A 15,435-nucleotide genomic window follows, 5' to 3' on the forward strand; every position below is an offset into this window, starting at 1 on the left:
TTATGGGTTCAATTCCTACCGGCGGCATATATCCTATATATAAAAATCGCCTGCCTTTGTACCCTAAAAAATAAAAAAAAATTCTAGAAATTCAATTAGAATTTTGCACACACGTTTTACGTTGGAACCTGCAACATTGGGGAGGTCAGAGTAGGCTCCGCCGATTGTCACCCATTGTGGTTGCCGCCGGCACACGTGTACGGTGCCTAACCTTCTCTCTCTTCTACTTCTATCACCGATGCCTTTGGTGAAAATTGAAGTATAAAACCTTCGGAAAATGAATTAAGAAGAGAATGTCCAAGAAAATTGTTTGAGGTTTGGGAGAAAGGATTACATAGAAGAACATTTGAATCTGAATTGTGAAAAGGGCTAAGAAGAATGCATTCGTTCGCGCAACGTTTGAATACTCTCATCACATTGTCTGGTTTCTTACTGCTGGTGTTATTGCCTTTGGCTTCCCTCACTGATAACTTCAACGTCCCCTCCGTGCACGCCCATGCTGAGGTAAAGCAGAAAAACCTTACTGGCGATTTGTCTATTTTCTTTTATTTTCTTTTTCGTTGTTTGATCTTTGGATTCTTCTTTGGGTACTTTGGATTCAAATCGTGTCTTTTCTTTATGGTCTTGATATACTCATATACGTTGTTCGCTTCTAATTTAATTTATGAGCTAAATGGAATTTTTGGCGGCTGTATTCGTATATGGATGGTGATTAGTTCTGTGCATGAGGGTTAATTATGATATCTGCTTAATTATATTCTCATAAAGTATCTTAAATTCCTCTGGAGTGGATTTACATTGGAGGAATTCCTGTAGAATCCTATGTGCATTGTCGTCTATAATTGTCGAATATAGAGCTGTGTTTTTCACTTGCGGCACCTACTTTTTGGACTAAGAAAGACAAAGATTGTATAGACTTACAACATTCCGCTGAATCCTTTCTTTCTTTTCTTTTCTTTTCCTTTTTTTTTTTTTAAATAAAATTTGATGGAAGGGTTATTGGAATAAATTGGGAGATCAGATTTTAACATCGCCTGTTGTTGGCCTCTTCACCAAGTCATGAACAGACAATGAGAAAGGAAAAATGTGACCTTAAAGTGAGAAAAGGTAGAAAAGAAACTAGTAGAACCTGTAACATGGTCTGTGGCTCCATATTCAATAATCCAGGAAGGGGTATTGGCAGAACGACTAACTGACGGAATACTTGAGAGCACAAAGTTGGAGGCAGTAGAATGCTGATCAGAGGTACATTTGGCACCTCATCCAACAGAGCATAAACATGTCATCCCACGAGAATTGGCCTTATTGGCTGCATGAGTTGCCTCATTGTGAAGTGTGTGGGCTTGGATCAGGACTTCATTGCCACATCTACTTAGGAGGCAAGATGTCCAGGCAACTTCTAGCAGAAACTTTTTCCTTCCCACAGTCTTCACATTTCACAAGATCAGGACTTGAAACACATCAGAAAGTACTAGGGTGACTGATATAGAATACAGGGGTGTCCCTAAACTGGGATCCAGGACCAGCTTAGACAGCTGATCTCACCAGTAAGACAGGTTGAAGCATAGTTGTCTGGAGCCTCTCTTCATGGTGAACAAGAGCATATGATTGTTCCAGAGTAGGAAAAGAATCTCAACTGAGAATCTGGGCTGGAATTTGATTGTACTCAGTATTAAAGATGTGTATCTCATCTTAATTTGTTGAATTTAATGGTGTCAGTAGAACATGTAGGCTGAAATGTCTCATTGAAGTCAAGTTCCTGCCATTTGCTGTGTAATTATGAATACTACTGTGAGAGAGATCTCTTTTTGAATGTTTCTATGAATCCTCCGCAGTTTATATACCTGGGCTGTGTTTTGGACCTGAGAATAGGTCTTTTTTGCTGTTTTTCAGTTCTTTGCAGTTAATTCCAAGATAACATAGCCACAGGCAATGGTCAGCTGCCTAGAGTAGTTTTATAAATGACAAGACTATAGCATCATTGGAGATCTACTTTTCCAAAGGCAGACCAGAAGTTTAATGTTTTTCAACCATACACAAAGACACCCTGTAAGGTGACGAGCAGCAATAGAAACATACCGAGAGAGACCACAACAAATAGTTGCTCCAATCCAACCCATTGGAGCTAACAGGAAATGTGGTAAAACTCACTACGGGAGTTGTGACTCGTTGCTTCAGTAGGTATAGAGAGAGTACTATGGCCACTGGTGATGACTGCTGATCTGAAAGGTTCCTAAGGGAGCAAGAGGCAAACTTACAAGAACACCCTTAGAACAGAGCTTCATTATGGAGATACCAAAAACGCCCATTAACCCCACCAGTACACCAACTACCCTGAAACCCTTCTATTTTTGTTTAATTTTAACCTGTCTTGCATGGTCAGTGATACAGTAGTGGAATTTTTTTCATTTGGCATTCCTCATCACTAACACCCTGCATGTCAGCTGGCTGAGAGGAGTCTTCTCTTCCTTCTCTTCCTGCTTTCTCCTCTTTTGTGGGTCTTTTGTGCTATGCAGTTGTTCCTAATGATTATTCTGTTTCTCTGTCCCTTATTTATTGCACAAGAATTGATGGCAAGTCATTAACAAATTGGTATTTTAAAAGGGCTTGTACTTAAATTAATGTTTTGTTTTGTTTCTTCAGGTGCTTAAAATAAAGCGGTTCCGGAAGCAGCTGAATGGAAATGATGAGGTTAAGAAATTCTGCTCAATCTTCATCTTAAGTTTCTAGAAGCTATTCAAGGCATGCCTAGGACTTCTTTCCATTGTATATGATGATTGCATTTTGAATTGAACTACATTTATTCAATTCCCAAGGTTTAGCTTTTGACAAAGTGGTGTGAAAATTAATAGTTTAAAATATTCTAGTTAGTTAGAGCTATACTCCTGGATTGGCCAACAATGAAGGGCTCCCTATATGGCCAAGTGGTTTGCTTGGGTGGAGCCCAAATTTTGTGGAGAGGACAGGCTCTGGATGGTGAGTTTCAGCCAGAGTTGGGCACATGGCAAAACCAGGCCTGAAAAACTGGGACTACCATGCGGGTGCAGACTAATGTATGGTATCAACTATCAAGAGGTGAACGTCAATATGAAGATACAAGCCCATACATGGGATGGTAAATAATAGAATTAGGCTATGACATTTAACATGTGGCTGATCCAGATTCCAGACCATGTCCTACCTATCCAATTGCCAGAACTGCCACTCATCCTTCCATGTGGTATGATTAGTTGTGATATCTTGGGTGCTTGGATGATGCAAAGCATTTTTTCCCTTTTCATTATATTATAACCTTTTTTTAGGTACCTAGATTATGTAATTTTGACTTAAACATTATATTTCCTGGAAACAAGTAGAAGATATGCATGAAAGTTGACGCTTCATTAAGGTTTACAAGTGCTCCAAGTTTTGGACTGGGGAGATGCTTTTCTTTTGTCTTACTTATCTAACCAGGCCTCATCAAGAGTGATAGAATCCCACAAGCTAGAAGTTGCACATTCTTTGTCTTGCAGTGATGTGCAGTTGTTACACTGGCAGCTTTTATCATTTTCTCCATCTTCCTGGAAATTTAAGAAAGCTGGAAGTGAAGTTGGATCCTTTTCTCTTGAAAAGCTTTTCTGAATTTATACTGCTCACATTTCTTTTCATGATCAAATCATATACACCGTGCAATACTTATGTTATTTATGGACAGAATTTGATACTTACATTTGATTTTGTTTTCACAGGTCACCTTGACCTTGAACATGTCCATGGATTTACGATCAACATTCACTTGGAACACCAAACAGGTATAATGCAACTCTGTTTCCTGTTATTCAGTTTTTTCTATTTGATAAATATCTCATTGAAAATAATCGTTTGAATATATCATGTTTTTACTTTCCGTAATTATAATGACACTAGTAGGACCTTGAGTTGTCTCACCCTCTTTTTTGCTATGATTCTCCAGTAATGGACCCCCAAAAGTCAACCAGTCTTCTGACTACTAGAAAGAGAGACTCTTTTGTCTTCTCTTTATGCCTCTCTGTAATTTTCAGTGGGAGGAACTGTTCCCAATTATGAAAGATATGTGAAAGTGCTTCATTTTGTGAGAGATCGTGTCAACATGTCTCGAGTCAATTAAAAAATTCTGTAGGTAATTGTCTTTTAAGCTATGAAGGCACTATCTGAGCACAGGAAAATGGCTCCTCCAATTTCGGAGTCAATAATGTTGTAGACAATATCTTCTAATATTTAGGTGGACTGAATGCCTCATTTTCATTTGTATTCTCATTATTGACTTGGTTGAACTTATAATTCAATTTACATATGAAGAAAAACTGAAATGGTTGATTGATCCATTCAAAAGAAAAGATAGTAAGATACGGGTTGAGCTACTGTGGAAGTTCAGCATTACCATTTCCACTTTTGGGGCTTGTACCAATAGCATCCTTGACCATTTTGTGCCAAAAATCAGTGGAATGGCGTCCCTGAAATGTTTTGAGATTTAGCCAACTTGATACATCTCTCTTAGATGATATAAATATTTAAGGTACTGAGTTTGCATTAAAGTTCTTTTTACTATATTGTATGGCAACCTACACATAACATCATGCTTACATCTATTATACCTTGATTTTGCATTGCAGGTATTTGTATTTGTTGCAGCCGAGTATGAAACTCCAAAAAATTCTTTGAATCAGGTTTGCCTTCATCACTACTTCTCCAAAACCCATCCTGACCGTAAAGAAATTAAAATTGCAGAAGCCATCTTCACTACTATATCATAATACTTGGATAGTCATGTTGGTACATGCATGTGATGACTGATGGCAAATCTTTAGAAGTTCTCTGCTGAGCTAAGTTGAGCGGTAGGAGCTGGTTCCTGGTGTATAGTCACAAGTAGCTTATTAAATTGACGATTACAACAAGCATAGCTTGTTTTTGATCCCTCATTCTTGCTTTTGTGATTTTGTTTTATTTGCGCAATCATTTGCATACAACTGATGGTTTGGATTCATAAAAACACTTTTATGTTGCGTGATGATTGCACCGAAGCACGTTGACACAATAGAGATACTACCTAATTGCATGGTTCAATTTTGCAAGATGAAAGATGGTCATTTTGTATCACTTCTTTTATGTCTTCAGAATTTTCTTTTGGGTTGAAATAGCTGTCTGCCTAAGTATACTGCTGCAGATGCCATTTTATAGATTTCTTAAAAGTTTCTTGTTTGTCTTCAGGTCTCACTCTGGGACCGTATAATCCTCAACAGAGACCAGGCAATGTTTCAGACTCAGGTCCTTAGCAAATACCCCTTAGTTGATCAGGTAGTATTTCATGTTATTCTGTCTCTACATCCATTAGAATTTTAACCTGTCATTCTTATAGTTTAAACATGGGTTAATTGTTTTTGGTCCAGGGAAGTAACCTGCGTGGTAAGAAGATCAAACTTGTTCTCCATTGGTATGTTATGCCAAAGACAGGTAGAACCATAGCTGACATGATGGTAATGTCTGATACCCTTCTACCCCAGACATACACATAGGGTCATCTATTTCACCATGTCGGCCATCTATAGTTCTAGCAGTTGTGAGAAATGGTTTGAATGATCTGGTTTACTGGATTGTCTAGGTTTCTTCTTTTCTGGATATCTTAATCATAGTTGTATGGGATGTCATATCATGTTAGGGCCCACATATACTTCTAATTTTAATGAAATTTTCTCCAGCTACATGACTGCACTTTATATTCATTGTCTTGTTCAAAGAAATTCATCTCTTTGCTCAATAACTGCTAGAGTAACTAAGTCTCTGTGCAGATAGTCCCACACCAATTATCTGAAGAAAATTTCTGAATGTAAATCTCAGAGGAATCCTTTCTCTTGGAAGCTTTGGATGCAGTCATCAAACATGTCAGGGATGGTTTTGAATATGGGAAGACCCAACATTATAATCTTGCTTGAGTCCATACTGTGTGGGTTGTCATCTCCTTTCTGGTCACTGCACCTGCATAACATCATATAATGTTTCAGATAAAGTTCACCAAAATATGGATCATGCACCCTAGAAGTTAACAATAAATGGCTATTTAACCGTGACCAAACATAACGACATCCTCAAAGGTGAAGCATATCGCTTCATTCCCTCACTTGTCTACAAATGGGTATGATGGATATTTGGTCTTTAGCATCTCTATGATCTCTGACCAGTGAGCAACTGTGCTTGAACATATAAGCCTGCCTGATGCTTTACTCTCTTCCATAGCTATAATGTGTGTAGTCACCACATCTTCAATGTGTACGAACCCAATTGTTGTGTTCGGGTATGTTCCTGTTAAACCTAATCAAAATATTGTAAAGAAGTAAGTACGTGGCCTATCATTACAGATTTAATCTTGCTGAATGAAGCACAGTACCAGTACACCATTGCACTAGGTCAGTTGGGATTGTACTGCGAAAGGACATCCGTTTTGATCGTATAAAATAGAGAAAAGATATTGGGTTGAACCTTTTGTAATTCCCAGTATCATGAGTAATGAACTGGTTGGTTGTGGTCCAATCAGGGGACCCACCACGAAGGATGGGTTCACCACCAGAAGGTCAATCCCAGTCTCCTTTGCTAATTCCCAGGCATTTTTCTCTGCTAATGTCTTTGCATAGGCGTACCATAACTGCATTCAAGAACTTTCACAAAAACATTAGTTACATGTCAATGACTGCTTTATAAAATAATGATGTCTCAGTGTGTATTGCTACATTGTAGAATTTGCAGTACTCAGGATCACTCCAATGTGATTCATTGAGAGGGGAGTTCTGTTGGACATCTTTGTGGTATCTTATAGCAGAGCAAGAAGAGGTGAGCACAACCCGCTTGACTGTACTTGCTTTGGCACAGGATTTCATGACATTCAATGTCCCCTTTATTGCTGGATCGATCAAAGTTGCCTGCAGTATACCAAGTGCTTCATTTTAAGTCCATGGATTTTTATTGAACGATTGGAGAAGAATTGATACTTCACAGGTAATCATAATTCTGAGCAGTTTAGCTTGATACTTGGTTCCAGGTCAACAGATCTTTATAAGTTTGAGAATTGGTCCTTGATTTTACTAACCTAGCTTGGGTATTCGAGGTACATGGAATTGTACAGTTAGGTGTATGTTGACACTTCTCTAGTGGTCATCTGGGAAGCTCTCATCTTAGCAGGTGGTGGTAGGTTACATCAGTTTCTAATGGAATTAAACTTCCAAAGGTAGGATTTAGATTGTTTGAGACTAAGTTAACTGGACTTTATGCTTGTCAACTTAAGAAAATGCACACCCCTTGAACATATGTCTTTTCCAGAACATATTGTAGTTGGTCCAACTTCCTAAAGGACTAGATAATACCACATTGGTTTTCTGGCTCTCATTCTTCATGGTCATCTCCATTATTATAGATCTTATCGAGGGAAACCAAAAAATGAAATTGGAAAAGATTTCAGTACTGAGGAAGACTCAGAATTGGGCCATGGGGGAAATGTCTCTAGTTTATTCAGTCAGCTTGAGTTGTGATGTTCCTATAAAGCAAGAGGTGCAAGTGTTTCAAGCTGTTGATGTTTTTACATTACCTGAATGTTGTCGTCTTGGGGCACAATAACTGGAGATGCTGTGTGGAAGACACCATCAACACCCTCCACGGCTTCATTGAAGCTTCCTTCAACCATTATGTCAGCTTTGAAGAGTCTTAGTCTCTGCTTGGCTCCATTCATCTCCCAAAGGAAACCAGTCTTTTCTTCATTATCTAACCAACAGGAAGAAAAACAGTCACCATTGTTACTCTCACCTAAGTATCAGTAAAAGGAAGGCTTTTGTTCTTGTTAGGTAGATTTGGATTACTTTTATGATCATTAATATAATGACCTCATAAGCCCATAGTTTCCTTTCCAGCATGATCATCTTGATATAATCTATATTCTAACTTGCAAATTACCATCCAAAACCTAAACAAGAGTTTTATAAAGACAATGGTTTGGGTACTGGGTAGTTAGGAAGTATGTGAGACTTCGCATCTTCCGATAAGCTATTTCGGATACCTACAGTGAAAGAGCTTCAGGTGCCCGCAAAGTCTTTGTTTTGGATGCTTGGGGATTGCTCACAGTGAGAGTTGATCCTCAGTGAGAATCCTCATTGAGCACCATGTGCCATCCATCCACCACTTTCAAGCGGTTCAACTTCAGTGCTGCGCATTAAATGCGTAGCATTCAAGTCTCAATGATCATTAGGAGGAAGGAAGGAAGAAAAATGAAGAGCACGACAAAATTAAAGTGTGTGGAAGGAAGAAAACAAGGACCTGGATCCCGCACTGTGGTGCGGACGGTATGACCTTTCTCCAGCAACACCTTGATCAGGTATGATGCAATGTATCCGGTTCCTCCGGTTACACAGTATTCTGGCATCTCTCTCCCACCTACACACGGACACTTAAGTCTCAGACACACACAGAGGCACTCACAAATGTGGGAGAAAGAGAAGTATTGATCAGCACAATGTGAAGTAGCTCTATATTAATATAAGATTAGTGAAGTAACTTAGTTCTGGTTGTGGACTTAGTAGGTAAGAATGTGGTATTCAAAATTCTGCTTGTCATGACTGAAGTGTGATCTGCTTCTCTTCTTTCTTTTTCTATTTTTCTTTTTGTTCTTGGTGGTATTCTCTTCTTTCTTTTGAACTTTTTATATTGCTTATCATGATTAAACATTGCATTAGGTAAAAGATGAGAGATAAGTTAAGATTATTTATGTAAGTTGGCTGTTTGGTTTAGTGTTAGATGATTCATACTTGAAGCGTGCCTATCTATTCTAAGTGGCAGGAAGTTGGAAAGTAGAGACTTAAACCCAAGACTTGCTGCTAAAATGGGGTTTCTACGCTCCAAACTCCTACCAAACTACATCAGGCAATTGTTCTTGTTCTTGTTCTTGATAGTTGTATGGTTGGAAATGTTTACTCTACCTTCGAGAACAGAATATTAACATTGCCCTAGCTCTCGCTACCATTCATTCAAGGGGATACATTTGGTTCCCTAAGAATAGTTTTTTCCTTGGATTCCGATTTAGAATTTACTTATCGGTTTAGCTATAGCAATTAGTGGGTTGGAATAAAAAGGTCTCATGTGGTAGCCCAAATCTTGCATTATGCATTGGTTAGTGTTTGGCTCAATTGGCAAAGCCCCACATCTGATAGTATGACGTCGAGAATTCAAATCTTCAAGTCAAATCTTCTTGAGCTCCGGGGCTAAGAGTAAAAAAAAAAGATTTTGTTTTTAGATTAGATACTTGTCAAGGATCTAAGTACTTATCCCCCTAACCCCCCCCCCCCATAGTTGAAACCCTAGTTGTAAGTTGTAACAATCATTGAAAGACAATGAAATACTCAATTTATATTGTGTGCATGCAAAAAAGTGAAATTAACTATTATTAAATATTATAAAAAGATTCCGGTCTAAATCAGCCCTACCGGTTTGATGGACACACTCGAGAATTCCCACTTCTCACTTGATGTCCTCTTGTGTGGCACGTTTGATGTGGTGCCCACAGTTGGATGCATGCCACGTGGATTTTATTCAATCTTAGGAGCTCAAAACATGGTTTGGTTTATCTTGAAGAAAAACCAATTTTGTTTCACTTAACTTGGTTAAACGTGCAAATAATGTTCTGAGTGTCTTGGATTTAATGGAATTTATGTGATGTGCATCCAATGGAGGACACCACAAGCCCCACATGTCAAACGCACCACTGAAATACAATCTAATTGTTATACCTAAGATGACCAACTGGGTGTAGCACAATCGGATTTGCGCCAAACCATAGAAACCTAGTACAAACCCAAGAAGAGGCCGGTGCGAGGTGTTCTTGGGGGATGGCTTGGGAAAAAAAGGCAAGCTGGGAAGAATAAGGGAACTTTTTTTTTTGTTGGTACAAAGGCACTTTTATATATAGGGGATAAGAATATTACATATGCCGCCGGTAGGGGTTGAACCCACGACCTCCCACTGAAAGAATAAGAGAACTTCTGCATATGTATCACGCCTGAGCTAGGGGTGTCAAAACCTAACCCAAACCGTTAAAACCGGACCGAACCGGTCCGCTATAGCCCGAACAGGCCCAAACCGAAGCTTAATGGGCTGTGTTTGGGCCGAACAACCTCAGCCCGCAATGGTTTGGACTAGGCTGGGCCAGCCCGTGTGTGGCCCGCTAGCCCGAACCGTTTGGCCCGAAACCAGCCCGAACCCAAACCAGCCCATTAAACCTGTTATAAGAAATAAAATAAAATAAAAAATAATGTAAAAGACAAGAAAACCCCCAAGTATCCATTTGTTTTTCTTTATTGTTTTGATTTGGAATATGCAAACAACAAGCTTGTCAAAGCCTTCGCCATTTGGAAGATGGGCTTAGTAAATATTTAGCAAGTGTATTATCATTTGAAAATCTTTTTACGCTTTATTTTGATCTATTTTTACAAGTGTTAAGAAGGAGGAAGAAAATAAGCAGAGACAACCCACTAAAATTTATCATGATGCCAATTTTCTTTTGTATATTAGTTCTATAAATTTTATAAATCTTTGTAGAAAAAAATTTTGGTTTTAAAAACCCAACCCAAAAGACTTGGAGATAACTTAATCTTATATATGTTCACATATTCTTAATAAATTTCACATATTAACAAGGTACTCAAAACATACCGCTAGTAAACTCAATTCTAAACCGTTAGTTAGCCCGAACCCAAACCGCACCGGCCCGAAACCGTTATTTTCTTAATGGGTTATGTTTGGGCTGAGTGTTTTTCAGCCCGAAACCGGCCCAACCTGAACCATTGACACCCCTAGCCTGAGCAAACATGACCGAGTGGGAGTACAACTCTAGGAGAAATTGAACGGCTCATAATAAGCGGCAGCTAGTCGGTAATCAAATACTAAGGCAAGACTATATAAATATCACAAAAGGCAAAGGTAACTAGTATATTCTACTGCTATTTTGAGAGGCTCATCAGTCTTCCTATTTGTTGTACGAAGCATTGATTTTAGGGATAATTACTGTTGCCCCCCTGTACTTTGATTTTATTACTAATAAAACCCTGTTCTTTACAAAATTACTGTTGGCCCCCTTCCTTATAACGGTGTTAAGTAGCCGTTAAGTTTGAATATGTAATGTCCACTTTGTCCTTCATTAAAATTAAGAAATCAAAAGACGATACTACCCCATTTATAAAAACCAGATTAAATGTCAATTTTACCCTAACTTCATTTATTTTGAATTAAAAAAATATTGGTTTTCCACCTTCACTAAACTTATTTATTTTGAATTAAAGAAATTGGCAAAATTCAAATTCGATTTGGTTTCCCACCTCTCCTCTAGCATACGTAGGGAAGGAAACCACAAATTTTTTTAAAATTTTTTTGGAGGGACTGGTGCTTTTTAAATTGGAAACGAAACGTAACACCTCCCCATGGGAGTTTAGACTTTTAACCGCTTACTAACCCACCATTGACGAAACCACAAAACTTGCCAAGGAAGGAATTAACGAAGTAGGTGATATTCGGCCAAATTCAGTTGAATTCTATCTCCCTCCTCTTCGGTTTCTATTTTAATTTTATTCAATTATTATTTCTTTATTTTGGTGATTTTTTTTTAGAGTAAAACAGATTATGATTATTTTTTTCTCTACAATTAATTAGGTAGATTAACTTGACAAAAGGGTAAATAAGTAAGGAAATAAGTAAAAGGGTATTTTGGGATTTTTAAAAAATATGGAGATGCCACATCATCAGGAAACTAACGGAACTTAACAGTAGGGGGGCATTAGTAATTATAGACAAAGTTAAAGGTTGGATTAGTAATTTTGCAAAATACAGGGGATACATTAGTAATAAAATCAAAGTATAGGGGGGCAATAGTAATTATCCCTTGATTTTATCGTTGGAGGTGGCTCCCAATTGGGTCTCTCACATTCGTATATACGCATTGACAATTTAGTTAGCATTTAATCTTAAATAAACAGAAATGCATCATCATTACAGGAAAAAATAGAGGAATCACATCAACCTACAATGGAGAGGATTTATTATGATGTGTTGGGTAATGATCTCGAATTTTCGGAGTTAAAACAGTTCGTTCCTCTGTCTCTCTGAAATTTTTGATAAAATGATTCTGGTAGTGAAAGTCCTTCAAGATCATCTCCATGCCAATTCTTACTTGTAAATCTATTCACCTTGCTCTTTTTGTCTTGCCTTTGCTAAAAATTAGTTTTTTTTTTTTTTTTTTTTTTTTTTTTTTAAGTGGGGATATTTATAAAATGAGTTTATCAAACCCTTATTTTCAAACAAAAGAGGGGTCTTTAAATACGGATAAATATTAAAATAGTTTTTCACAAAACTAACAAAGACCCCACTAGTCCTACCAACAATGAAGGCACACTACACATTACCAATGATGCGATAAGGGCATGGGCATAATTAAAGGAGCTGCTGTGGTATTGTGCCACATATTCCCTATTTGATGACGTTTAACTTATGAATTTAAAGGTGCCAACCAGAAATGGAAATAAATAAATAAATAATGTTGACCTATGGACACTTTAGTGACCCCTGTCAAAGGCTTTCAGAAATGTCTCTTTCTCTTTTTTCTTTTTTTCTAAAAAAAGGCTTTCTATAAAAGTAGAAGAAGAAATGTCTCTTTCTCTCTTTGTCTTTTTTTGAAAGATTTTACAAGTACACTTTTCACCCTAACTTTCATTTTCTATGATATATAATCAGTGGAAAAGAATTCTATCTGCGATTTTATGACTTATCAAATTAGGGTTGCAGGTGTTAATCCCAAAAAAAAAGTTAGGGGGACAAAATGGTTAATGTGATTCAAAATGATAAATAACAAATTGAACCCAAACGCGCGGTGGTTTTTTTTTTGTTTTCATAAGAAAAAGAGGGGATGCAGTAGTGGCAGCTTTGAGCCTCCCGCTATGCAATGTTCGGACTTTCAAATTCGACCTATGCAAACATTAAACATGTGAACTACCAGCATAAACATTGGCCTTGTCAGCATAGCCTTACCAAAGTCCTAGTATAATCCACAGAAGCTGATAGTGGTATCATGGTTAGGTTAAAGAGCACATAATTGTCCAATGTGAGAAAGAAGAGCAGACGTAATTCGAACCCAAGACATGGGAGTTACCAAACTGTATGAGAGTAAGCTTGGGACTACTAGGCCATTAGTGGTATGGGTTTGTTTTTAAATTCTCAATAATTGCCACATTTGAAATTCATTTAGATGCTTATCTTTTATTTTCAAATCTTACATTTGTAATTGTGTGTCCACTTCATTTCAAAGGAGAAACAAGAAAGATCAACCAGGTCTTGACTTTAAGGCCTTTTTTTGGGTTCAGTTTCAGTTTCAGTTCGAATTGATGGTTCTTGAAGTAGAAGCTATACCATACTGAATCAAACCGCATTAAAAACTCACAGATCGAATTGAAACCAAACCAAATTTACTCTAACATGTAGTCCATATTGGTATTGTGTCCTTCAAATGGTCCTGGAGTTTAAACATTTGAAAACATTTCATGGTGTTTTGTGATCTACTGCCCAGAAGATTGGGACCATATGCAGGAAGCCATTGTTGATGGGTCTATATCTAAAAAGAATTTGAAAGACTGAAAGCAAATCCTGTGATGACCACATAGGGATGGGGGTTCTGTGAAGATGTGAAAGGTCCTCTAAATGCACCTCTTTATTAAACGAAATGTATCTTTCCATGTTGTTAGGAGTTAGTAGTTAGGAATTTGGAGAATTTAATAAGCTAAAGATTTAGGCAACACATATGTGTCTGGATCCACTGTACCTTAGCCACCCATGGAACAGTACAAACTCACTTGTTCTTCCTAGTTAATCTGAAGTTCTTCAAACCCACTAAACTCCACCTCAAATACTGTCAGGTAGAGCACTAGATAGCACCAACTGAGTAAAATTGCTTAGGTGCTGTGCAATTAATGCGCAGCACCTGCAGCAAACTTGAACTCGACCGTCTATTTTCAAAAAATGTATTATTATATTTTTGAAAAACAGGGCAGTCAAGATCGAAATCTTTGTCAATTTGTAGCACAGTGTTGGGCATTAATTGCGCAGCACTGAAGTCGACCTCCCAACTGAGAGTAGAAAATTCAATGTTTGATATGACATAGAACAGTTTCAGGCTATGAGCAAATGATAGGGTTCATGGACCATTTGGTTAGGGTATATTTCCTTTTTGGAGGTATCTACCATGTTGAGTGAACGAACTGCTAACAGGTAATGTGAATCAATTCTTGGGCAACCATTGATATGAAAGGACCTGACTTGTATATTCATTTTGTCAGGTCAGTTCTCTCACAATCAAGATAATCAGTTTGAGGTGACAATTGTGGGTAAGAATTGGTTGGGCTTGTCATGACTTGAGCTAACTACGCATGAATCAACCCTAGAGTATCAAGAGGTTGATAGAGAATTATGAGAGGTACAAAAGCTACCCAACCTGGAAAATGAAAAATAAGAGATGACTCCAAATTTGGTTGCTTCTAGGGTTTTTTCTTCTTTGCTTCTACAAGTTAATTCTAATGTTTATTGAATTCACAAGGGGATATAAAATTTCATTCAAAATCTTTATTATCTTAGGTTAGATTCCTGTGAGAAACACCATTTGCTTGCTTTGAAAAGGATGGCGGTTGAGGTAATTACGAAGAAATTAGATCATTGAAATCCTCGTAAGTTAAATTTTACTCTTCCATTTCTGCTACAAGTTTTCATTCTTATAACAGTGTTTCTAGCACGGTAGTAGTAGTTTTTTTTATAGATAAGCAATAAGATCAAAGACGTCTTTGACTTGAACGTTCGTTCCTCTACACCTTCTCACTCCCCTACACCCCCTACCTCTTTCCCATTCCTTGGGCATACTAGCCCAGTCTTTGTGACTAATGTGATGATAATGATTTAAAACAAACACTTCTTCTAATTAATTATAAATTAGTTGCAGTAAATAAATTATAATCATCCCACTAACCAACTAATAATGAAAGCTACATTGCAAGAGTAGAAACCAATCAACCCCCACCCCACCAAAAATAAATAAAAAATGAAACTGTTATTGCATGTGGTCACATAGCTACATTTCATGAACATAGGCACTCCAGCTCCTTTAGGTTCCCTTAAGTTTGAGGACTCCTTTAGATTCCCTTAAGTTTGAGGACTCTTTTAGGTTCCCTCGGAGAATTTCTATGTCAATTTTTTTTTTTTGGGACATTTGGCATTCCAAGTAAAGGTACATGTCAACAAATCATAGTAACCCTGCAAATAAAGGCAACGTTGTACCAATCACACATGCATGTCCACATCAATTCATAGAACATTAGAACCATTAAAACTTTATTTTGATTAAAAATCCTGGATTGG

General features: G+C 37.6%; 2 protein-coding genes across 2 annotated transcripts; one reads left to right on the top strand and one right to left on the bottom strand.

Moving 5' to 3' along the window:
* The first annotated feature begins 95 nt into the window (after nt 1-95).
* LOC149000377 (signal peptidase complex subunit 3A-like) lies at nt 96-8,502 on the top strand. The gene is made up of 6 exons (XM_089139044.1): nt 96-504; nt 2,644-2,691; nt 3,729-3,791; nt 4,632-4,685; nt 5,227-5,313; nt 5,406-8,502. The coding sequence occupies exons 1-6, from the start codon at nt 379-381 to the stop codon at nt 5,529-5,531; spliced, it is 504 nt and encodes a 167-aa protein (XP_088995170.1). The 5' UTR covers nt 96-378; the 3' UTR covers nt 5,532-8,502.
* On the bottom strand, nt 5,850-8,419 carry TKPR2 (NAD(P)-binding Rossmann-fold superfamily protein). Its single transcript, XM_089139043.1, has 6 exons — nt 8,314-8,419; nt 7,592-7,764; nt 6,741-6,929; nt 6,493-6,655; nt 6,135-6,324; nt 5,850-5,991 (listed from the first exon to the last, which is right to left on the bottom strand). Exons 1-6 carry the CDS (start codon nt 8,417-8,419, stop codon nt 5,850-5,852), a joined length of 963 nt encoding a protein of 320 aa, XP_088995169.1.
* Nucleotides 8,503-15,435: the final 6,933 nt, after the last annotated feature.

The sequence above is a fragment of the Hakea prostrata genome, chromosome 11 (genome assembly GCF_041222555.1).
Source record: "Hakea prostrata isolate BN-2017 chromosome 11, UWA_Hpros_2, whole genome shotgun sequence".
Classification (NCBI taxonomy): domain Eukaryota; kingdom Viridiplantae; phylum Streptophyta; class Magnoliopsida; order Proteales; family Proteaceae; genus Hakea; species Hakea prostrata.